Raw genomic sequence first — 24,196 nt, 5'->3', positions numbered from 1 at the left:
GTACAACCATAGAACAAAAAGACAGTTCCTGCCCCAAGGAACTTACAATATAAGATAAGAAACAACAGGTGAATACAGGCAGGGAGTGCAAAGAAACAGTGAGGCAATATTGGTCAGTATGATGAGCAGTGATCTCTGCACACCAGCTACCTACCCGGCATCACAGTTATACTTCTTCAATGAGACTTTCTGGTATGACTAGCTGCATGAGCATTGCCAAAGTGTGAGAAAAAGACCGACCTCTCGGGTAGCTGTCAAGGGAGAGTAGGGCCCAGCTAACCCATCGGCCTTCTTTCTGGGAGTTTGATAGCTAATGCACCCGTCCCTGCAGTTTGTGAGTGCCAGAAAATGTGGGGGACGGGATGGCTAAGAGGATTGGAAATGGGACATTGAACCTTTGGCCTGTAGGTGACTAATCCAAATGTGGTTGCAGATCAGTAGTGGATGAAAGCTGTTATGATCTGAATGCCGGGTTGTGCCCTGGGGCATGTGAAACAATTTGGTTCTTGAATAAATGGGCACTACCACAATTAGCATCACACTGCTTCCTCATTGGCTGCCTCAGCAGAGAGCCCAAGGACTGACTGGACCACGGGGTCTAAACTCACTCCTGGCACTGGGTGCGTCCTTCCAAAGGAGGGGAGAGATGTTCGTAGTGGATGGGAAGCTCTCCCTGCAGTTGCCTGGGCTGTCCCCTCTCTGTGGACACACCCAGAGCTGTCAATCCAGCACCTTTGCTGGCGCTAAATCCACTTCAAGTAATGAACCTGGAAGCCCAATTAGTATCTGCAACATCCCCCTATGTGGCTTCCCAGGGCAGCTGCATTCAAACACCATGCAGCCATGTTCCCATCGCAGCCGCCTTTCCCTCCTCTTAGAATACTGGCTGCAACGGAGATGTATTCTGTTCCTATGACAACCCAAACAATATTACCTTGACTTAAATGGATTCAGGCGATATTAAAACCGGCCTCTTTAGGAATTCCTAGTGTTGGAGGGGCTGAGAATTTTAATTTTGTGTAATGCGAGCTGACACCGTGTTTATGAGCTGCTTGCTGAATGTTTTCTTCAATTAGTACAAAGCAGAGCAGATTTGTTTTCAGGGCTTAGCTTAGGAGAGGGAGGGTGTGGGGCTCATAGTGCCTATGTGAGATTGAGTTATGTTACAGCAGCTGTGCATCCCTCAACTGATCACAGCTGGGAAGCCCATCCTATGCAATCCAGGTGAGATGGCCAGCACCTGAAGGGGTCTTTAGACAAGACTCGCTAACTGCCTCATTCTAATAGGAGTAGGGTAAAGGAGATAATTAGGGATGGGCAGGCCTCTTCTCCCAGCTCTGACATCTGTTTCCAGGTATTTTTGCTCCACCTAGTATCTCTGACAGCTTTCACATTTAAAACCAGTGCATGCACACAAACACGTGCATTTGCACACTCAGGACATTTACCTGACCTTGTTCGTATCTCTACCACACCCTGTCCTGTGCAGGATCAAGCCCAAAGCAAGTTTTATGACGGAACATTTCTCTTTCCCTGCCCCTCCCAAGCAATACTGAACCGTTAGCCTGCAGAACTCATTGCCATGGCATATCATTGAGGTCAAAGGCATGGATGGAATAAGGATTAAAAAACAGCTTAGATATTTTTCAGGATAATGGAAATTTCCATAGCTGTCATGGTAAGTATTTAAGGATTTGTACAAGAACTAAACCCTCTTTCAGGGCAGGATTCCCACTTCGGACTAACAGGAGTCAGGAGGGATCGTTATCCTGCAGAGTGGCTTGTATTCCTAATAATTCCTGAATTCCTAATATTTCAACTGTTATGTCTGTAGCTCTAACCACATGCTGGACTCATCCCCTCACCTTCTAAAAGCCTGCCTGTCTGGATGCACAAGAATGGTAGGGTTGGGGTATGTTACAGAAGTGTGACTGGACCTGCTGCTCCTGGGAAGAACTAGCTGAGACTAAACATGATCTGTGGGACCAGTCTCTCTAAAGACCCAAGAATCTTCGTGGCATAGAGATTTGTTTCCACGTCCAGGAGGGAAATTCTGCAAACCAAGGAGACAGTGGAGAGCCTTTGCATTTAATAGTTAGGGTAGTTTGGACTGAGATCTAATTCCAGACGAGAGGGCGGGAACGTTCAATGACGCATGCTCTGCCTTCTTACAGTTACCACAGCCAATACTAGAGCGCTCTTCAGCAGACAAAGGCATAACAAGATCCAGTGGCTGGGCTCTGCCACGAGACAAATGCAAAGTGGAAATAAGTAATTTGCTGGTAATTAGCCATTGGAACAGTGTCCAAGGGGATGTGGTGGATTCTCTATCACTTGGAGTTTATAAATGGAGACTGGGTGTCTTTCTACGAGAGGTGCTCTAACCTAACCACAGACCATTGCAGGATGCCCTGGGGTGAAATAGTCTGGCCTGGGCTATGCAGGACGTCCGACTAAATCAACAATAAGGTCCCTTCTGGGCTTAAATTCTAGGAACATAAATAACTTGTTATTTGGTAATAAGTCACATGCTTGTAACTGATCACAGATCACAGTTAACACGGAAGGGTTTACTTTGTCTTTTCACCTCCGCTGGTGTCAGAGAGGAACAGATTTGTATGCAGGCCACCTCTGGGACTGTGCATGGAGCACTCATCCCACCTGCTCCTTGGAGGCAGTGTGTGGGTGCGGGTTTGGTTTTTAGTACGTGATTTAGTGGCAGCTTTTTTCTTTATACTGAACTTCTATTTAGGATGACCAGACAGCAAGTGTGAAAAATTGGGACAGAGGCGGGGGGTAATAGGAACCCATATTAAAAGAAAGCCCAAATATCAGGACTGTCCCTATAAAATCGGGATATCTGGTCACCCTACTTCTATTTCAAACTCAATTTTTTAAAGTAAAACATGAATCGCAAAAAGACGGGTGGGGGGAATCCAGAGAGAGATGGAGAGGAACAGACAGACAGACAGATAAAGAAGGAGAGAGCAAGAAATCCCACGTGGCTCCAGTTGGAATGTCCCAGCCACTTCAGGTGAAGGCCATCGCGCAGCACAGCTCCGTGGTGGTATTTGGAAGGGATGAGCTCTCCCCTGTAATCCTCTCCATCCCGCTCCGCAGAGTTTGCCAGGAGGATTAACCCAGTCTTGTTCTCAATCCCAGTTTATGAGTTCCCTGCTGGTGGGGAAGATCCTGTGTGTTTAAACAACAGCCTAATTAATCCCCATTTTATTACTTTCTCTTGTCAAGTGGCTAAATAGAAGCTGTCAGCCGGCAGCCACCGTGCTCACATTTGTTTAGATCCCAAATTACTTCATCAGAACCATCTGCTCTGAATGCCGGGCACTCAGCGATTGTTTATTTCCCTCTCAGGATATCACAAGAGGCACAAACAGCCTCCTCCAAGGCTCCCCGTGCCGGACCCGTACAGTCCCAAAGGACTGCGTTATTAAAATGAGTTTAGAGGTCTCAAAGGAAGCCCTTCCTGCTGAGACCACACTAACAGACTGAGCCGGGCAGCATGGTCCCTGGGGGCTTCTCAGGCCACTGGCCTGAATGCAGTGAGATGTATCAGCCCTGATTAAGCCTCCAGCAAAGTTCATTCAAGAGCAGAAGAGGCACTTGGGACAGCCCACGCCCAGGAGGGCAGCATGGGCGCTGACTAGGCCGTGTTCCTTGCAGAGCTGGCTGGGGAAGTCAGGGGCAGCATGGGCCAGGAGCAGTGGACCTAGCCCAGAGAAACCAGTACCCGTCGAGGGGTTATTTATGATACCCGTAGGGCTGGATCCTTAGTGAAGGTCAGTGGCTCCTTTGACTCCACCAATGGCCTATTATACCGGCGGATGACCTGGCTCTTGGTTTCCATATTCCACTTTGTGGTGCTTCCCTGGGCCCTTTCCAACGCCCCCAACCCCATTCCTCCCCTCACCAGGTCATTGCACTGGTGACCCGAACTCACTTGCTCTCTGTCATCCTGTTCAGAACAGCCGGACTTGCTTGGGAGCGCCTGGCGGGCCCAGCCCGAGCCTGCCTCAGTGGCCTTGGGCCTGTGTCAGCCCCCACAGCACCCAGTGCTGCTGTTTTTCTGTCCTCCCCACCGTGTGGGAGAACTGGAGCCTTTCCCAGCTGCTGTGAAGCCCCTGACTGGTGGGACTCCTGACCCCTCGTACACCTGCTCTACCCGCTCCAGTTATCAATGCAGGCATTTACACCACGGCGTCGCAGCGCCTGTCCTGTCTAGTGGAGAACAACCCTCACCCTGAGACGTTGCTCTGACTAATGAAGCCCCAATCATAACCGGGACCCCCTTAAACCACTGCAGTATCTAGGTGTTAGGCCTATCAACCCAATACTTCCCATAGCTCCAGTACCCCCCGAGTCCTTCCTAGTCCCACTGCCCCATTAGCCCTAACCCCTAGGCCCCAGGACCGGCGCTAGGGTTTCTCGCGCCCTAGGCGCACGGCCATTTCGCTGCCCCCCGCGCTGATCCCGCGGCTCTGGTGGAGCTGCCGCAGTCATTCCTGCGGAGGGTCCGTTGGTCCGTGGCTCCGGTGGAGCTGCCGCAGTGATGCCTGTAGGTGGTCCACCGGAGCCGCGTGAGCAGCCGACCGTCCGCAGGCATGACTGTGGCAGCTCCACCGGAGCCGCAGACCAACGGACCCTCCACAGGCACGACTGCGGCAGCTCCACCAGAGTTGCCTGCCACCCCCCCGGCAAAATGCCACACCCTGAATAATCCTGGCACCCTAGGCGATTGCCTAGGCTGCCTAAATGGTAGCGCCAGCCCTGCTAGGCCCTGTCCGACTGCTTCGTTCCCTCCCTGGCCGCACAGGCTCTTCCAGACCAAGTGCAGCAGCTGCCTGAAGGCAATCGCCCCGTCTGAATTCATCATGCGGGTGCTGGAGAACGTCTACCATGTCCACTGCTTCTTCTGTTGCGAGTGCGAGCGACGTCTGCAGCGTGGGGATGAGTTTGTGCTCAAAGAGGGGCAGCTACTGTGCCGCAGTGACTACGAGAAGGAGAAGGAGATGCTGAGTGCCATCAGCCCTGCGCCCACTGAGTCTGGTGAGACCCACAGGGGACCTACATCCTTGGGGCCAGCAGGGAAGGAGGAGATGGGATGCATGGACCCCCCTCATGGGGCTGGGAATGAGGGGCTCAACCCTGGGATTCATGGCATGGTTAACGTAGAGTGTTGCAGGGATACTGCCTGGTCCCCAGGGGACAGGGCTGTGAGATTGGGAGGTGTGGGATGCCCATGGGAGGGGGCCAGTCTGTGTCCTCTGAAACGTCTGTCCCCCAACCACTGTCTGAGCCAATGGCCCCTTGGTCTGATCCAGAGCGGCAGGGAGGGAGTGAATGGTGGGGACACTAGTGGTCTGATCTGAAGGGTCGGGGTGGATGGATACTGGGCTAGAAAGGCCCATTTGTCTGATCTGGGGTAGCCAGTGGGGAGCAATATTGGGCTAGATGGGCCTCTCTGGTCCTAGGCACCGTATCTCAGGACAGGAGCCCTTGTGGGCCTGGCCCTTGCCGAGGATGTAAGGGACCAAAGCCCTGAAAGGGGAGGAAATTTCCTGGCTTTGCTGCTACAGCACCTGAGCCAGAGAGGCCCAGGCCTGCCAGGGGCAGTAACAGCTAACGGTTCCCCTTCCAGTGAAAAGTGAGGATGAGGATGGCAGCCACCCCCACGGCAGAGGCAGCGAAGAAGGCAAGGACCACAAGCGCTCCAAGCGCCCACGCACCATCCTCACCACTCAGCAGCGACGGGCTTTCAAGGCCTCCTTTGAGGTTTCTTCCAAACCCTGCAGAAAGGTAGAATGCAGGAGGGAGCTTCCTCACTGCCTGGTCCAGAGTCCCCGTCCAGCTTTTATGCCCGTTAAACCCCCCAGTAGTCCTATGGCCTCAGAGCCCAGAGTCCTGCCTCCACGCTCCCAGCTGGGCTGCAAAGCAAGTGCTTCCAGAGCACACCACAGCGGAGCCTGACTCTGGAAGGGAGCGACCAGGTTCCCTTCTGACAGTGCGTCCGGCCCAGCAGCAGCGTGGCGCACATCCCGTGGCTATATGCTGACTGTCTTTCTGTGCACTGCAGCTTTAAGTCTCAGCACAGCTTGGCAGTCAGCTTGGTTTCATTTCAGTGCAGATGGTTAGAGAGGAGACGCACAAACTGGGCCAGATGTTCCACTGCCCTGCATCTTGTGCTGTCATTTATGCCAGTGCGAAGTAGGTGCCTTCTGATCTGGGAGCATTTCACACCCACTTTCCACGGGTGTGAATGAGGCCCACTCTGAGCCATTTCATAGACAGCAGCTTCTGTTGTTCTTTCTCCTCTAGATAGTGTCAGGTGTTTATAGTACTGTGCAGAGGAATAGAAAGACAAGTTGCCTACCTTGGGGGGTTCACAGTGTAAATTCAGAGTAATGACAGGACAGAAGTGGTAAACAGGAGTTAGGGGACCCTGCCCTTTGGGGGCACAGTTTCCTGCAGGGAGTGAGAGATTCCGCCTTTTAGATACTTTTCTGTGCCAGTCATTTTCTAAACTCTTGAGAAGGGACAGCTTCTCGGAGGAACTTACAATCCTAGGACAGACAAAAACACAGAAGTTAGGAGTAGGCACTTTATGTACAAGTCAGCATGACTCATTGCAGGTAGCAGGATAGATCTGCAGCCAGCGTGAGTTTCTAGGAAGGATCTGGAAAGGGCAGGGGACCGTCAGGTGCACAAGCTTAGGGGCTCTGTTCTAAACATCAGCTGGGTTGATCATTTTCCAATATAACAAAGCTCTAACTCACCTTTTCTGACTCCTCTCCCCTCTATGGGTAGGTGAGAGAGACCCTCGCAGCTGAGACAGGCCTGACGGTCCGGGTGGTGCAGGTCTGGTTCCAGAATCAAAGAGCCAAGGTGAGTGACTGCTTCTCTCGTCGAAACGAAGCTCAGTGGCCCAGATTCTCAATTGCACTGAGGCCCTTTTCACCATTCTGGCAGTGTAATGGGGCAGAAACAGCTCTCTGAGAATCCCACCTACACAGGGGGCCTCTCCAACCTGTGTGGAGCTGGTGGTAAGACCCTGCTCCCAGACTGCGGCACATAGGGGTGGATTGAGGTGGATTGAGGCCATGGCTGGTATGCACTTTGCTCTGATATTCTGTGCTTCCCAGGGCCTGTTGTGGCAACATGAAACCCTAGTGAGGCTCACTCTGCTTCAGGACGAGTGTCTGTGTAATATCTGCACTGTGTTAACTGCAGCACATTTCCCCAGCCAGACCCTTAATGCAAACTTAGGGCCTTGCTTGCTTCTCCTGGCAGATGAAGAAGATCGCTCGCAGGCAGCAGCAGCAGCAGCAACAGCAGGAGCAGGAGCAGCTGGGCAACCCGCGTTTAGGGACCGGCCGTGGGACAGGCTGCAGCAGCAGACAGAGCAATGATGATAGTGAAGGTGAGGCGTGGCAGAGCTTGGGGTCAGCTCCCTGCAACAGCCCAGTGGGGAGGCAATCTGGGACTGAGGGGGCTCGGCAGAGCTGTGCTGAAAGAGCAGAGGCACTGCAAGGCAGGACTGAGATGCGCTGGCACAGCTGAGGGGAGAGGAAGTAAAGGGAAAAGTCTAGATGAGCTCCTGGCAGACTGTCAGGGGAAAAACTGGTGTGATGTATAAAGCATAGGACTGGGACTTGGAATTCCAAAGTTTCAGTCCCTTTGAGACCTGGGGCAAGTCACTTCCCCTCTCTCGGCCTCATAATCTGTACAATTATGATAAACCTACTTCATAGGGTGTCACAAGAATTTATAAATCTCTTTCAGTCCTCGGATGTAAGGAAGGAGCTGTAGGAGAGTGAAACTTATCTTAAGTTTCACTTATTAAGTGTGACTTTTGAATGCTTCAGTACATCTGATGTCAGTTCTTTCTGAGTACGCAACAAGAGCTCAGTTCTTGTACCAACTGGTGAATTGAGATTCTCTTCAGTTTAGCTTTTACATGACACAACCAGTTTTTAATTCATGGCCATTTGACCTTTTACTCCAGGATTAAGGGTCCCATGTTCCCATACTAACAGCCCCTTCTCTTCACAGCACCTTAATGACAGTGAAAAGAATCCAACAGAGGTAGACTCAATCACTTGACAATATGGACTTGTCATAAAAATCTTGTCACAAGCAGTTTAGCCATACTCTGACAGCAGGACAAGATTTCCAGAAGTGACTTGTGATTTTGGATGCTCAACTTGAGATGCCTAAAAAGGACTCAATTTCCAGAGGGCAGGAACTCAGCCCTTTCTGGGTCTCTTTCACGTGTCTCAAGTTGGGCACCCAGAATTCACTAGTCACTTCTGAAAATCTTTGGCTTTGGTTCCACAGCTGTATATCCAGAATAAATCCATGGATTTCAGTGGAGTCACTCTCAATTTACGCCAAATTAACTGAACACAGAATCTGGCCCAAAGTAACCGTCTTTTATTGGATGTTTGTGCAGAGCCCCATGTAATATGCAGGGCCCATTACAATGGAGCCTGATCCTGATGGAGGCCTGTGGGCCCTACTGCAGTATAATACATCATAACATATTATCAGGATCGATTTTACTCTGTTCATACTCTGTACCCACTGCTTCCACCTGTCCCACTGATTCCACATTAGATGGAGCAAGTGTTCACGGACTAGATGGGCTCATGGTCCCATATCCCAGGATTCCCCAGCAGCAGCTGCTGCCACTGGATCAGAACAGCTACAGCACAGACTTGTACAGACAAGGACTCACGCCGCCCCAGCTGCCGGGAGACCATCTGCATCCCTACGGTAAGCGGGTGGCGAGGAGGCTGGTTTGACTCAGTGCCAGAGCTGAGCTCAAACCGCAGTCTGGAGTGGTCGGACCCAGTCCCACTGTTATTACTGTCTGACACATGCCCACCACAACCAGCGCAGAAAGAGATACCATGCAGGACGTGGCAGCTGTACAGATGGCAGAGGATTTAAGGAGTAATTTGTATCTCATGCCTCTTTGATTCAAAGCTTCCCTGAGAAGATGCCCATGAAGGAGGGAACCCCGCCCCCCCCCACAACTCCATTCTTCACCTACCAGATGTGGGGGAGCTCAGGACTTCAGCCCTGCGGCGGGGTGGTGGGGCTAGGGCCTTCTGCCAGAGATGGCTGGTGCCTGCTGGAGGAGAGAGGGGGGCACAATTTAAAGGTTCGCAAATCCTGGAAAAAATCATAGGGGGGAGGAAGGAGTGATCCCATATGTCCCCCTCATGCATCACCTCTGGCTTCTGCCCAGCGGGGAGGGGGCGTCTCAGGGCTTCAGCCCCACAGGAGGCATCTGCTGGGCCTTCAGCCCTGCAGGGCACATGTGCCAGGGCTCAGGGCTTCAGCAGCAGTGGGGCTTGAAACCGCAAGCCCAGTCAGGAGCCTCCCATGGGGCTCAAACCCCACGATCCCTCCATCCCCGCAGAGGTGAAGCCTTGAGCCCAGTCCGGCATCTCAGCAGGGTTGAAGCCCTGACCCCTGGCAGACATGCCCCGTAGGATTGCCAGGTGTCAGGTTTAATGGGACCCTGGTGGCTCCCGTCAGCACCACTGACTGGGCTGTTAAAAATCCGGTTGGTGGTGCTGGCAGGCTCCATACCTGGGTCCACACAGCTCCCGGAAGCAGCCAGTATGTCCCTCTGGCTCCAGCCAGGGAGGGTCCGCTCACTGCCCTGCCCCATGCACCAGCTCCACAGCTCCAATTGGCCGGGAACCACCTCCAACAGGAGCTGCGGGGGGCGGTGCCTGCACACAGAGGCAGCACAGAGCCGCCTGGCCGCCCCTATGCCTAGGAGCCGAGGGACATGCTGGCTGCATCCCGGGAGCCACCTGAGCTAAGCACTGCCCGCACCCCACACCCTCTCCCGCATCCCAACCCCCAGCCCTGAGCCCCAGCCACACCCAAACACCCTCCCAGATCCCACACCCCCGCCCACACCACAACCACTACCCCTGTCCTGAGCCCCCTCCCACACCCAAACTCCCTCCCAGAGTCTGCACCCCACACCCCCTTCTGCACCCTAGCCCTGAGTCCCCATCACACCCAAACTCCCTTCCAGAGCCCATACCCCCTCCCACACCCCAACCCCCTGCCCCAGGCCTCAGTTCCCTTCCCACACCCAAACTCCCTCCCAGAGCCCCCCTCCCTCACCCTGAACCCCTCATTTCTGGCCCCACTCTGGAGCCCACAACCCCAGGCAGGACCCTCACCCCCGCCTGCACCCCAGCCCGGTAAAAATGAGTGAGTGAGGGTGGGGGGAGAGCGAGCGACAGAGGGAGGGGGGATGGAGTGAGCAGGGGGGGGCGAGGCCTCAGAGAAGGGACAGGTCACGGTGGAGGCGGGGCCTTGGAGGAGGGGCGGGGCAGGGGTGGGGCTTTGGAGGAGGGGCGGGGCAGGAGTGGGGCACAGGTGTTCGGTTTTGTGCAATTAGAAAGTTGGCCACCCCAGTGTCCCAGCCCTTGAACTTCTGGAAACTGTCATATGTGGCTCGGAGGGTCAGTAATTTTGGCCACCCTGAGACATAGGGTGAAATTCAGGGCCAGCACAAGGCCTAGCTCGCTGCCCGCCAACCCCTCCCCGTGGGCAGGGCACAGCACAGGGCTTAGACACCATTCAAGTGCCACTTACGTCCTAATCTGAAGATTTAAGCAGGACTTAAAGAGTGTGTCGGTCTGGTGCCAGGCCCTGCCCAGGGGTGAGGGGCTGGGGGAGGGCGATGGCTAGGACTTGTTCTGGCCCTGCCTAGGGGTGAGGGGCTGGGGGGGGGTGGCTAGGACTTGGTCTGGCCCTGCCCAGGGGTGAGGGGCTGGGGGCGGCTAGGACTTGTTCTGGCCCTGCCCAGGGGTGAGGAGCAGGGGTGGGCGCAGCTAGGACTTGTGCTGGGCCCTACCCAGGGGTGAGGGGCTGGGGGGGGGTGGCTAGGACCTGTTCTGGCCCTGCCCAGGGATGAGGGGATGAGGGGGGGCGGCTAGGACTTGTGCTGGGCCCTACCCAGGGGTGAGGGGCTGGAGGGGGTGGCTAGGACTTGTGCTGGGGCTGCCTAAGAGTGAGGAGCTGGGGCGGGAGGGCGGCTAGGACTTGTTCTGGCCCTGCCTAGGGGTGAGGGGCTGTGGGAGGGCGGCTTGGCCTTGAGCTGGGCCTGCCTAGGAGTGAGGGATTGGGGGTGGGGGAGGCTGGGCCTTGTGCTGGACCCTGCCCAAGGGTGGTGTGGGGGGGGGGTGACTAGGACTTGTGCTGGACCTGCCCGGGGTGAGGGGCGGGGGTGGGGGCAGCTAGGACCTGTGCTGGGCCTGCCTAGGGGTGAGGGGCTGTGGGGGGCGGCTGGGACTTGTGCTGGGCCTGCCTAGGGGTGAGGGGCTGTGGGGGGCGGCTGGGACTTGTGCTGGGCCCTGCCTAGGGGTGAGGGGCTGTGGGGGGCGGCTGGGACTTGTGCTGGGCCCTGCCTAGGGGTGAGGGGCTGTGGGGGGCGGCTGAGACTTGTGCTGGGCCCTGCCTAGGGGTGAGGGGCTGTGGGGGGTGGCTAGGACTTGTGCTGGGCCCTGCCTAGGGATGAGTGGCTGGGGTAGTGGGGGCTCAGGCGAGGCCTTGCCCAGAGGTGGGGAGTCACAGGGGGCCTAGACTTCATGTTGGACTCTGCCCAGGGGTAAATTTCACCCAGTGTGAAGAATTTCCCTGTTTCTATCGTCCCATTTTTTCTGTGCTGAGTCAGGCAGAGGTGATACAGGAGCCCCTGGTGGGACGTGCTCATGTCTTTCTCCAGTGGTGCAAGTAGATTCTAACTTTTACCAGTATGGTACCGACCTCCCGCCCTGCCCACCTTCACAAAAAATGTTCCGTAACTAGAGCCCTGTGTGGATACAAATTTATACCTGCGGATGCAGCTATTCGTGGATAGAAATCGGTATCCGCTGAACCACAGAGCTCTCCTGGGAACTGCAGAGGCGGAAGGAACAGAATGTGGGGCTGCCGCTTGCAGGAGCCAGCGCCCCACGCTGGCAGCTCCTCCAGCCCAGCTGTATCACCCCCAGTCCCACTCTCAGCCCTTTCACGCAACTGCGTCTCCCGTCTGGGGTCTGTACAGCCCCGCTGAAGGACAGGACTGGGGCCAGTACAGCTGCACTGGAGGAGCTGCTGGTGTGGGCCACTGGCTCCTGGCCGCGGCGGCCCTACATTCTGCTCCTTTCGCCACTGCGGTTCCCAGGAAAGCCCCGCAGTTCAGTGGATACCAATTTCTGTCCACGGATAGCCACATCCGCGGATAGATATTGTATCCGCACAGGGATCTACAATTCATTCTCGAAAAATGTGTCTTTCCGGTACGATGTACCGGCAATAAATGTCTTAAGGGTACAGCGTACCTGACCATACCAGCTTACTTGCACCATTGTCTTTCTCTCACTTTCCTTTTCTTCCTGCCCTAGACTCTGAAGGCGTTTTTCATGACATGGACAGCGACAGCATCAGCCACTTGGGAGACTGCCTGCTGTCAACAGCCGAAGCCAACCTCCTCCAAGCCCGAGTGGGTAACCCCATTGACCGACTCTACTCTATGCAGAGCTCCTACTTCACCTCCTGACCGTGGAAAGGGTCCTGGCCCTTTTGTGAGTGTCTTGGACAGACATTCTGAATTCAGAATGAGGAGTGGGGAGGAGAAACAGCCCTTCAGAGAAACTCTTTGAACCCTGCACAGTGGAAGAGGCATCTGGGTTTGCCAAGCACATAAGCACTAATTCATGAGGACCTTCCACAGCCCAGAGGATTCAACTGTATTGCCTTTCCCCTCCTTTTCTCTAGCCACAAGTAGTTGGGTGACATGATGTTGTTTAGCTGTAACTGTAGCAGTTTGTCCAGTGTTTACTCTTGAGAGCATGACATTCCTCAAACGAGACTGGCCAAGTTACCCAGAGTCAGACTTGGAAGCAGCATCTCCTCTGTCAGCTGCATTTATTTAAACCTTGGTGCAGCTGATCCATTTGTGGAGCCATTGTGCCCCGCTGCGAGGGATTTCACCAGCCTGCCCCCTTCTGGGCCTGCTTCATGGGACAACATTAATTTTCCTTGGGGAAGACCAGTGACTCAAGATGCCTCTCTTTGATACCACTGCCATTTTGGAGGCTGCCTTCAAGAGGGGTGATTCAGGCTTTTTAATGGCTTACACCATGGAGAAATGCAAGACAGGTTGGGCCCTGAGGGAAACGGCTTTGCTTGGGGACAGTATTCAGCTTCAGGAACAAAAGATTATTTGGTCTCTGTTATGATGCAAGGAAGCCAAGGGACATGTCCCTGAAGAGAGTAACACGTCTAGAGAGGCTCGCTCCATCCATTCAAAGTAGAACGAAGACCTCATTCTCACAGCTGTAACACTGCAGATGCTGTCTGCACTGGCTGCTGTTTGTTTCTTTTCAAACTAGTGGTGTGAACAGATCTTATTTAAAAATGTTCTTACCAGAAACCCCTCCCTACATGTTTCCATCTCAAGTGGGATTTCTCCCCCTAACTATTTACCCAGTTCACTGGGACCGTCCCAGCATTTTGCTTCCCTCAAATACATGAGAAGAGGAAAGGGTTGAATTGTGTTATCTTGGAATGTGCCCTGTGCCAAGTCACTTCCACTCCAACAGACTGAGTTTGTTCTTGGCTTTGAAGGCCACAGGTAGGATGCCCAGTGTCCGCTGAGAGACTGCACTGTTTCTTTGGATGGGGAGGTGCAACACTTCTTCTCCAAGCATGAAGCTCTTATAAGCTCTCAGTGTGGGGCAATTTAGGATTAGAGATTAGCAGGCAGGTTTGAGGTTATGGCACAGAAAGTTTATAAAAGATGCAACAGACAGCAGCAGGAGAGAGTGAGTGGAAGTTTAAATCAGATATTTAAGAAGAAAATTCTTTACTCACTCACCCAGTATTTTATGTTTCAGATACTGTATGTACAATTGGCACCCCCAGAAATGGCAAATGGTTCCCTGTGAGCCCCCTTTTGCGCAGGCTGGTGGAAGGAGTAAGAGCCTTCAGAATTTGCCTTCCCTCGGTTATTCAAACACTCACTGAGGAGAGGACATCTCCAATGGAAAATAATAACTCGGCATAAGCAGGATGTTTAAACCCTGATCCCTAGAGTTGCAAATCCAGCAATTAGGTTTGTGTTGAAGCTATCAGAGAACCTGGCTCACTGATGTTTCTGTACAGTGTTAATTTTGGTTCTAAGCTCCCCCACCTTATCAATCTGGTTTCAAAGTTATGCAAACCCTTCTCAAATGGAGAAGAAGAAAAGGCTAATAGTGATCATTGCTGTATTTCTGTGGGAGCCATTTGTGAACATTAACAATCACGAGCTTTAGGAGCACAGGAGACCCATTCCCAATATGGTTGCCGTCTGTCAGGAGTTCCCCATCTAATCAAGGGAGCTCAGATTGTGGTGCATAACTGAACCACAGTCTTCATAAAACTCATAGCATCATTGCTTCCCCCATTAATAGAGTTGTGTAAATGTGCCATTCACCCACGGGCAGTCCCTTGCCTCTTTGTTTACAAAACGATACTTTTTATGTGGACTCTCCTACGGTCGTCAGTATTGGATGATTTTTGCCTTCCAGGCAGTTGTGTAAATAGTTTACAGATATTTTGATGTTTCATTTAAGGGAAGTGTCCTCTCCTGGGGAACTGGCAATTTGTGAGTTACCTCTATGCCCACAGACAAGTTCTGTGGAAGGAGGTTTTCCCTGCTCCTTCCAGCCTGAGTTACGGCACTCAGTCCGTTCCCACCTCTGTTGTGTGTCTGTCCGCCCATAAGAAATGAGACTGAAAACTCCCAGCCCTGTTTCTTTCCTTCCTTCTTTCGGTGCCTTTTGCACTAGAAATGGTCTCAGTTTAGATTAAATTTTAAGAAAATATTTCAGTGAACCATGTGCAAATTGATATGTTTCCTCCAAGCACTGGAGGTAGCTTCACCCCTGAAATCCTACCCCTGCTCCCCTTGTGATCCAGTGCTGTAATGTGCCAGTGTTTTTGCATGTATATTTGGAAATAAAAACAGACTTAAAGCTGAAGTCTAAAGTTTGCCTAAGCACAGAAAAACTCTCTGTACCTTCACTCCGCTTAAATTAGATCTAAGTAGGCCTGTCCATCTAGCTACTTGCTATGCAGTCCCATGGGGATTTGGCCTGTGGTCTTTAGGGGGACATTTAATCAGAACCTCATCTTTCCCTGGGGTCAGACATTCTGGAGCAAGAGTGAGGCACTAGTGCTAACAGCTGTTCTTACTTTGATAAACAACCAGCAAATACAACACCTAGAGTCAATTACAGTTAGCTGCAAGAGAAACTGAATTCCCCATATGAACAAATAAGACACTGTTAAATGATGTGAAGAACCATCCTAGGTGCTGGTGCAAGGGAGTGACAGTGACTTGAGCTTCAGAACCAATGTTGAGATTCACTTGCAAGAACTGAAGGAGGAGATCACGGCCAGACTGACCCACCCCTGTTAGGAGAACTAGCAGGACTTCACCCTGGCCTAGTCTGAATTTGTGCTGAATCAAGAAGTGGCTAGTCAGCTTATAGGCACCAAACCAACAGCTGAAGTCTTTATAGTCTGAAAAACTAGCACATTTGCCAAGCAAAGTCCTGTTGCTTCTCTGATCTCAGCACCATTCTGAGGGACAGAGATGCTTTTAGTATCATCAGCATTGCCAGGTAGTTTCTGCAGCTCCCAAGGGCTGCAGTTCGTCCCAGTGTGTTTTGCAGCAGCAACTCTCAGCTCTTGCCACCAAGGAATGACAAGGGGTTTGGAGCAGAGACAAAGGGCCAGTTGACATCAGTGCCAGTGGGAAGCAGCTGTTGTAAATGTGAAGGGGCAGGAGGAGTAACTGTGTATGTGAGAAGATCCCAGGATATCCCGAGTGTGGGCTCTCGCTCCCTCTGCTGACCAATGTCAGTGATCACTTTGTGCCCTCCGAGCTGGCCCTGAATCACCTGGATTGGTAAACGGTGGCTTTTCCTGGTGCATGACTCCCACCTAATGGACAATCGAGTGCTAGCTGAGTTTCAGTTCTGTCCCTCCAGACGGCGTGTTTCTGAGTTGTCCAAAAGTTTCTGACTGGATCACAACTGCTGGGTTCTCTTATTGATATGCCCCAGGCCTCTGCTTTCTTGGTTTGTTTGCTGTCATCTTCCTAGGCTGTTCCTTCCTGTCCATCTGCTCTGGTATTTGTGACACAGGTGGCTAGTGTGGCTCCACATGTGTGGCATTGCTGAGTACCAGTAAGTTGACGGTTCATTTTGTGGCATGGAGTGTCACTGATAGGTGCCCAATGCCATGCTGCTTCTCTATGAAGCAATAACACTTTGCTTCTCAAAGCCTTTCACAGACATTAAAGAATTAAGCCTCAGAACAATCATGGGAAGTAGGGAAGTGTTACCCCATCGTACACGTGGGGAGACAGGGCCACAGAGAGGCTAAGAGGCATTCCTCAGGCCATAGCACAGTCCACTGCAGAGCTTGGATGAGAAACCAGAGAATCCTAACACCATGTGCAGTAACCATTACCCTGCACTGCCTCCTTTTCCCTTTTCTGTAAGGGATGCAGGCTGGAAACCACCATTCAGTCTGATGGCCCTTCACTTCTAGATGTCAGAAGACAGGAATGTTGTTTTTTTTTCAGGGAGGGAGGCTGTCAGCCTTGCCCAAGGCTCCAACGTACCAATCTCTTTGCTGGGAGTAAGACCTTGGAGTTCCTGACTCCCAGTCTTGTGCTCAGACGTGTTTGTTTTCTGTGTGTCTAGCTACACTTTAAAGATGACAGTTGACCAGAAGACAAGGGTGCTCCCCTCTGCCCATGCAGCCTCTCTCATGCTTTCCAGTGACTTGATGTCAGCTGGATGAAAGCCAAGTAAAGCAACCCTGTGTGTGAATGGAATGTGGTTCTGCACAGCTCCCTACTCTCTGCCACTGCCCATGTCAGCCCTGGACCTGCCAGCAGTACTTAATCTTCCCCTATGACTGCCGACAGCAAAGGAACATGCTGATTTATGGCTCTTTTAAATAAGAGAAGCCGAGTGTAAAATTAGAGCATTTTCTGGATGAAAAATTAAAGGGATGTTTCTGTTAGTTCCTCATTCTAGGTTCATGTGTAATTCACCTTGTTGGTTTTAAAGTTCCACTTGAAAGGAAACTTGACTTCAACAGAAGTTAAAGTACCAGGCTGCAAGACTCCCAGCACACTTAATTTCGTATTCAGAGGGTTCTAAATCAAAAGGAAACAGAGGAAAAACAGCAAAGAATTAACTGAACTAATGATCTTTGGCTTTATCTCTCTTGTGGACCTCAAAGCCCTTTACATGCATTAATTAGCTAACCCTCATTACTCCCTGGCAAAACAAGTGTTACGTGTTCCAGAGATGAGGAAACAGAGGCAAAGAAAGGTGCAGTGGCTAGTCCCAAGGTCACACAGCAAATCATTGGTTGAGCTAGAAACAGAACCCAGGAGTCCTGATGCCCAGGCCCCTGTTATAGCTGTCAGCCAACACAGCCTCTTGGCTGGAAACAAGAATCCGGAACAAGTGAAAGGGGAGCAAAGCAAAGTGCAGCAAGATAGCTGAGAGCTCATTATTAGGCAGAGGAAAGGCATGTCCATGCTGGAAGGTGAAATGATTTGAAATAAAGCTTCCTCTTCCATTTTTGCCCTCTGTGGTGTGGCATCCAATGCAGCCTGTTATTGCAGTGGCACAGATCGGCTGTGTGTGAGTTGAAGGGAGAACACCCCTATAGAGTTAACCCCCACGGTGAGAATGTGTCAAATGTCTGTGACAGCCAGATATGTTTTAGAGGTTCTGAAGTAACTTAGAACTTGGGGCTTTTTAGGCTCCTATCTGTGGATTCTGCAGAGTTTGAGTATTTATTTCTGGTCTGTTCTAAGTCTCTGAGAACAATAAGCTTGCCAGTCCACTAGAAGATGGCTCTAAATCCATTTTTGTGAGGCTCCCACCCTGGAAAACACAGACTTACTGACTCTGGCCCTTTGGGATTAATTTCGCTGAACCTCTCAGCAGCCTTTGGCAATGGAGCAGAATGTATGGGGTTGATTGACGGCCCACCGACTTTTCTACTGCTCAGCCCAATGCTGGTGCATCTCTAACTTCTAACAGCTTCCTCGATTTGTTTGTATGGGTCTGTTCTCTCTTGACTTGGGATGCAGTTTGTACCAGAGTCCAGCCAGTCTTTGGCTGTAAGCATCCTTACGCAGTAGATTCTCCATGTCCTAAGACACAAGAAATGAGGATGGACATTTCCTGGATTTCTAATGTTTGTGTTTTGTTGCATGTGTTTTCTGGTTCTCAGTAGTTTCAGTTTTCACCATTGTGGAAGGTATCAAGCATTGCTAAACAACCTGAACAGCCCAAAACAGCAGTGGGATGTGAGAGGATAGAATTTGCATTGCCAGATCAGACCACAAGCCTGTGTAACCCTGACTCTTGCAGGAGCCAAACCTTATGTTTCAGAGCACTTGCTGGTCCCACGGTGCTGGCTCCTTCTTATTTCCAACTGCTGCACTGCATTAAAGCAAAGCAAATGCCCACTGGTACTTCCCTAATGTTACAGCCCCATCCCAGCAACTGCTGTAGCTGGCACCATAATCTTATTCCATTACAGGCCAGAGGAGATGGCCCACATGTTTGCAAAGGGAAGAGGAGGTGGCCATGAAAAAAACAAACAAACCCTCTATAAAACTATACTTCACCCTATGAAAAGATTTGAGACCCCACTGCTGCAGAGCCAGATGATGAAGATTACAACTGATCAGCTGTGCAATACTGTACAGAGCTAAAAAATCCTTCAGGTCAAAGGAGTGAAAAAATGCCACATGCTCCCTGCAACCAGTCCCTGTGCATGTGCAACTTGAAAGGAGATAGACTGCGGGTGATGATCTTCATTTATAAGACCATTTGCCCCTGCCTTTCCACAGAGAATTTGCCAAATGTGACGAGGCCATTGGTTCATTTAGTTAGGAATCTGCCTCCAGCAGTTCTTGATAACTTGGGGGAAGGTAACGCTTTTAAAAGCTGGCCTCCTATGCAGTTCTGCCCCACGAAGGCAGGTTCCTTCCCCAGTCCTGCAACACAGGGCTTTATGATCCTAGTCTACGCAAAGATGCATGACATACATTCTGCATTCCGAACAAAACCTACCACCGCCTTGTTACAATGTCCTCAGAAGACGTGGTTCTCCTTGATTGTCAGAGCCTGAACATGCAGGGCGCAAGGGGCGGCAACCCCTGCATTTTATCCTCCCTGTTCCTCAGTAACTGGTTGACTTTGTGACCAGTTGTCAGGGTTCAGCTGATCAGCTGCAAGCTGACATGGACAAATGCCTGGCAGTGTGGTGGTTAAAGCAAGACTGAAAAAGTAATAATAGAGTGGCTCAGACTGCTGAGCAGCAGGAGACGTAGCTGGGCTTAAAAGGGGGCCCAATGCACCCTAAGCATAATGAAAAATGGCTTTTCTGCTGACAGCCTGACATTTCAATACAATTTCAACAACATGTAAAGCACTTTCGTTCCTGCATAACAGCGGCCTTAATAAAGCTCTTCCCACTACAGATATTTATGACTAAAGGGACCCTAGCTGCTATAAATAATCCCAAGGGATCCACTGAAGATAGATTTTTCTATGTCTACAGGCAGTTGCAGCCTCTCTCTAAATTCACTCCAAAGCTGAGTGGCCATCGCCTCCTTTTCCAACTTTCCTACCATTTTGCCACTAAGCAACCTGGATTCCCTTTGAGCAGCTCACAGTGTGTTAAAGGGATGAAAGCAGAAAAATGCTCCCTGCCTAGTTTATTTATAAAATACCCTTAGTTATAAGTGATCCCCGCAACACAAATCACATCACTACTGAAATGCAGCTACCCCTGGGGTAGAGGACAGCAGCTAACAGGGTTACAGCAAGCAGCACAACAGCATTGTCAGCCAGCTGGAACAGGCAACCTTCAATCTGCCACCACCTTCCTGGAGAGGGGAATCTCTGCCAAGATGAGCTATTGGAAGATGGCGAATTATGTTCACCAAACACCACATGCTCAAAGGCAGGAACCTGGCACCTTCCTCGGCTGAAAGGTGGACAAGGAATAATGTGTCCTGGCCAGGAAGAATTAAATAGTTGGGAACCAAGTCAGAGGTAAACCTATCTTGGTCCTTGCTGAGCCCATGTGAAAGGTGGTTGCCTCAAATTAAAGCATGCTACAGTATTACAGTGGGATTTAGAATACTGGACTCAAGTAATATGCAATCTGACATCCTCGTGTCTATACAAAGCATAGAGATCACTTCCCTGAGCAGGGCTGCATTGCCTGGGTTCCTGGCCCCTTACCCATCTCACTTCTTGGGCGGCTCCAGCAGCCACAAGCTAAGTTCTCACGTTTCTAGTGCTCACAGCCATGAAGCTGTTGTTAGGAAGCCAAATGGCTGGAGTGCAGAATCTGTAAAAGCATATCAGAGGGAACAGTGCTGTCCTTCTCTAGGGCCTCTGAGTATCTCAAAGAACTTTAGAGCCCAAATTAAGCTTTACACTTCCGGTAGGAGGCAGGACTTAACCCTGTTTCACAGACAGCACATTACACAACACCCCAGAGACTCATCCAAGGATGGAAATCAAAACAGCAGAAGCGCTGGGAAATGAATCCAGGAGTCCTAACTCCCCGTACTCTGCCCTAACCAGCAGACATGATGTTTCTTGCACATCCATCCTCTGCTTTAGGAATGCTCAGGATGGCTCTCTTTGCCGAGTGAGGAACTCAAAGGATTCACAAGGCCAAATCTCCTGTTCTTAATTCACTCCTCTCACAAGAACAATCCACTGTGTTTTGTGTGATTTTAATTCCCCTAGATGGTTTGCAATCTTGAAGTAACCTCTCTTTCCCTGTCACCTGTTTCCCCTCCTCCATATGGTGAACATCAATGTTCCCCCAGCATTTAGGAATTGTTTGTTGTCTTGTTTCTACAATGGTCAGGTTTTGTAAAGCATTTCAAACGTGCAGTGCTAGTTATTAGATATCCCTACAGCTCTGCTGCTGACAAGGCTCCCTCTGCTGGCTCCAAAGCAGAGCATAAGACATGCTAGTCCAGTGGGTCTCAAACTTCTGTACTGGTGACCCCTTTAAAATAGCAAGCCTCTGAGTGCGAACCCTCCCTTATAAATTAAAAACACTTTTAAATATATTTAACACCATTATAAATGCTGGATGCAAAGCACGGTTTGAGGTGGAGGCTGACAGCTCACAACCCCCCCACGTAATAACCTTGCGACTCCCTGAGGGGTCCCGACCCTCAGTTTGAGAACCCCTGTACTAGTCTATAGCCCTTCTGGAACATTTGTCAGCAATGGGAGTGAGAGAGTTTTGAGGCTGTTCAAAATTGGGACTGAAACAGATTGATGTTCTCTCTTCAGTAATCACCTGGATTTCAGTGCTGTCAGCCAGACCCTCACAGCAGCTCCCCATATCAACTGGAGGAAGCCAGAGCCAGTCCTTTAGTCTTTAAGAATTATTTTATTAGGGCGCAGAAATACTGTGCCTAAATATTGCAGGGAGTAGGAAAGAATACATGTTACAGTAAACAGGACAAGTTAAGGACTAATTTCAGCCTTCGGTCTTAATTTCAGTGCAGAGTCGAGCCTTTATTGTCATTTTAATACAGTTTCTGTAGCTTATTAATTAATGGTGCTGTTCAGGGCTGTGCGACCAGCAGAGGCGGCACAACATACTGACAAATGCCGACATTCTGATGTCCTGCTGGGAATCCAACTGTACAGGTGCATATGTGACCAGAAACTGATGGAAGCCAGAGTGCGGGGACTCGTATCGTTCTGTGTTTTCTGCCAGGAACCATTAGAATGAGGCTCCACAGCTGGGAAAGCCTGTTTCATTCCTGAAGGTGAAGGCTCTGTGTCCCCTGTGGAAAGACAGCAGGAATGAAAGCCAGTGGTTGTGCACATATGTGAAACTCTAGTCCTGAAGATACAGCGTTTACACAGACAACTGATGAGAAGTGATTTTGTAGCTTTCTAGGGGTTTCCACAAACTTAAGATTTTATTTTAATACTGCTCCATCAAAGCACAAACCCTTTGAAAGAAAGTGCTCAGAGTAGTAATGTAAGCTGACTCTACTGAGAAAGCTTGATGTACATTACCGCATAAACTCACTGTTTCAGATTGGTTCATATAGTTAGACTGAACTCATGGCAGCAACCAAGATGGCTCAAGGGATTGGCAACAGTGTCAGGGTTTTTCATCACATGGCTGTCAGCTCAAAGTCATTACCTTCTGATAGCTCATTTCACATAGATCTCCAAATGGGTAACTGGTCAGTATGGCTTCTAGTGGTCAAGTGTCACTACCACAAGAACCACCATTACAAGTAGCACTTCTTGTCAGTCTCAGGGGAGAGGCCAAGAGAAGAATGAACACTGATCTCCAATCTCCCCTGGAAGGAATCTCTAGGGCAGGGGAGGCACTTTTGGCAGGGTGGCAGATGGGGAGGCTAACAGGGAGACTGCTGTGCTGGAGATGAATAGGGGATTTCAGGTTTCCAGCTGAGCCTTCACTCACCTTACGTCATTAGCTTCACCTGCTCAGCACACAGCAGGAACTGGTTGACGTGTTCCTTGCAGTTCATCACGGAGGCCTGGTTCTGTTTCAAGCACTGTTCAAATGCAGTGAAGGGCTCAGCGCAGTCGTGGCGGATCTTCTGCACAATCGGGCTGCAACATAGCAAAGACGCAGACACTGAGCTCCTCACTGGGCACTAAACGGACATTTCAAACTCTCTAGACAAAGCAGCTGTAGGGAAGTCAGGAGTGGGCCCAGCAGCGGCTGTGAACCCCCCGTGATGAGATACACAAGGGCTGGAGCCGGCTGGCCCTGCGGTGACAGCACAGAACGGGGTTCAGGACCCCGCCCGGGCAGGTCAGCTGGGTGCCCCGGGGGCGGCCCAGACCCCGCGGGGATGGGATGGGGGCCGGGCCCCCCGCACTCACTGGGAGGAGGCGCAGCGGGCCGTGCGCAGTCTCAGCTGCTGACAGTCCTGCTGCCAGGTGGCGGGGCTGGCGGCCACGCAGCGCCCGTACTGCTCCAGCTCGCTGCGGCAGTGCCGCGCCGTCACCTCCAGGGCGGCCTGCCTGGGGAGAGAGCGGACCGTCAGCGCGGACCGGACCGCGCCCCCGCCCGGCCCCACCCCCACCTGCCTGGGGAGAGAGTGGACCGGACCGCGCCCCCGCCCCCACCTGCCTGGGGAGAGAGCGGACCGTCAGCGCGGACCGGACCGGACCGCGCCCCCGCCCGGCCCCACCCCCACCTGCCTGGGGAGAGAGCGGACCGTCAGCGCGGACCGGACCGCGCCCCCGCCCGGCCCCACCCCCACCTGCCTGGGGAGAGAGTGGACCGGACCGCGCCCCCGCCCCCACCTGCCTGGGGAGAGAGCGGACCGTCAGCGCGGACCGGACCGGACCGCGCCCCCGCCCGGCCCCACCCCCACCTGCCTGGGGAGAGAGCGGACCGGACCGCGCCCCCGCCCCCACCCGGCCCCACCCCCACCCGGCTGGGGAGAGAGCGGACCGGACCGCGCCCCCACCCCCACCCGCCTGGGGAGAGAGCGGACCATCAGCGCGGACCGGACCGGACCGCGCCCCCGCCCGGCCCCACCCCCACCCGCCTGGGGAGAGAGCGGACCGTCAGCGCGGACCGGACCGCGCCCCCGCCCCCACCCGCCTCCGCCCCCACCCGCCTGGGGAGAGAGCGGACCGGACCGCGCCCCCGCCCCCACCCCCACCCGCCTGGGGAGAGAGCGGACCGTCAGCGCGGACCGGACCGCGCCCCCGCCCCCACCCCCACCCCCACCCGCCTCCGCCTGGGGAGAGAGCGGACCGGACCGCGCCCCCGCCCCCACCCGCCTCCGCCCCCCCGCCCCCACCCGCCTGGGGAGAGAGCGGACCGTCAGCGCGGACCGGACCAGACCGGACCGCGCCCCGCTCCCACCGCCCGGCCCCGCGCTCACTCACATGCTCCCGCGCGGAGCTCACCCGCAACACGCCGCGCCCGAGGCCCGACCCACTCCGCATGCGCCAGAGCCCAGCCGTGGCCATGACACTAGAGGCGCTCGGTCGCGGGCCGGTCGCCGCGCATGCGCGCCCCGTCG

The 24,196-nt window shown here is 52.5% G+C and overlaps 2 protein-coding genes and 1 long non-coding RNA gene across 5 annotated transcripts in view; 1 reads left to right on the top strand and 2 right to left on the bottom strand.

Annotated features, from left to right (window-relative positions):
- Positions 1 to 12,647, top strand: part of LOC127035212 (LIM homeobox transcription factor 1-alpha-like) — a 57,626-nt gene extending 44,979 nt beyond the window's left edge. Inside the window, exons 3-8 of the mRNA XM_050924834.1 lie at positions 4,832 to 5,064; positions 5,657 to 5,814; positions 6,823 to 6,900; positions 7,306 to 7,435; positions 8,632 to 8,790; positions 12,438 to 12,647. Of these exons, the coding sequence (XP_050780791.1) occupies positions 4,832 to 5,064; positions 5,657 to 5,814; positions 6,823 to 6,900; positions 7,306 to 7,435; positions 8,632 to 8,790; positions 12,438 to 12,592 (913 nt within the window). The 3' untranslated portion in view covers positions 12,593 to 12,647. The remainder of the gene's footprint in view (positions 1 to 4,831; positions 5,065 to 5,656; positions 5,815 to 6,822; positions 6,901 to 7,305; positions 7,436 to 8,631; positions 8,791 to 12,437) is intronic.
- Positions 7,016 to 17,248, bottom strand: LOC127035237 (uncharacterized). The gene is made up of 3 exons (XR_007769625.1): positions 17,150 to 17,248; positions 9,071 to 9,151; positions 7,016 to 7,160 (listed from the first exon to the last, which is right to left on the bottom strand). It is a non-coding gene; the product is annotated as an uncharacterized LOC127035237 (long non-coding RNA).
- Positions 17,249 to 21,532: 4,284 nt separating this feature from the next.
- On the bottom strand, positions 21,533 to 24,160 carry CHCHD5 (coiled-coil-helix-coiled-coil-helix domain containing 5). 3 transcript variants are annotated; one of them, XM_050924859.1, is made up of 4 exons: positions 24,060 to 24,160; positions 23,040 to 23,176; positions 22,612 to 22,763; positions 21,533 to 21,955 (listed from the first exon to the last, which is right to left on the bottom strand). In XM_050924859.1, exons 1-3 carry the CDS (start codon positions 24,141 to 24,143, stop codon positions 22,613 to 22,615), a joined length of 372 nt encoding a protein of 123 aa, XP_050780816.1. In that variant the 5' UTR covers positions 24,144 to 24,160; the 3' UTR covers positions 21,533 to 21,955; position 22,612. The 3 variants fall into 3 exon arrangements, with proteins under 3 accessions (XP_050780816.1, XP_050780817.1, XP_050780818.1); XM_050924860.1 differs by having other exon boundaries at positions 24,081 to 24,158; XM_050924861.1 differs by having other exon boundaries at positions 23,040 to 23,180; positions 24,060 to 24,117.
- Between the last annotated feature and the right edge of the window lie 36 nt (positions 24,161 to 24,196).

The sequence above is a fragment of the Gopherus flavomarginatus genome, chromosome 16, assembly GCF_025201925.1.
Source record: "Gopherus flavomarginatus isolate rGopFla2 chromosome 16, rGopFla2.mat.asm, whole genome shotgun sequence".
In the NCBI taxonomy this organism is placed as follows: domain Eukaryota; kingdom Metazoa; phylum Chordata; order Testudines; family Testudinidae; genus Gopherus; species Gopherus flavomarginatus.
This window is presented reverse-complemented; position numbering and strand designations above follow the sequence as displayed.

Excerpts from the sequence above, each read along its gene's own strand:
- CHCHD5 (XM_050924859.1), bottom strand. The coding sequence starts at position 24,143 with ATGGCCACGGCTGGGCTCTGGCGCATGCGGAGTGGGTCGGGCCTCGGG. Across the intron at positions 23,177-24,059 it reads TGAGCTCCGCGCGGGAGCAT|GCCGCCCTGGAGGTGACGGC; the intron begins GTGAGTGAGCGC and ends CTCCCCAGGCAG. Across the intron at positions 22,764-23,039 it reads GCCCGCTGCGCCTCCTCCCA|CCCGATTGTGCAGAAGATCC; the intron begins GTGAGTGCGGGG and ends GCTATGTTGCAG.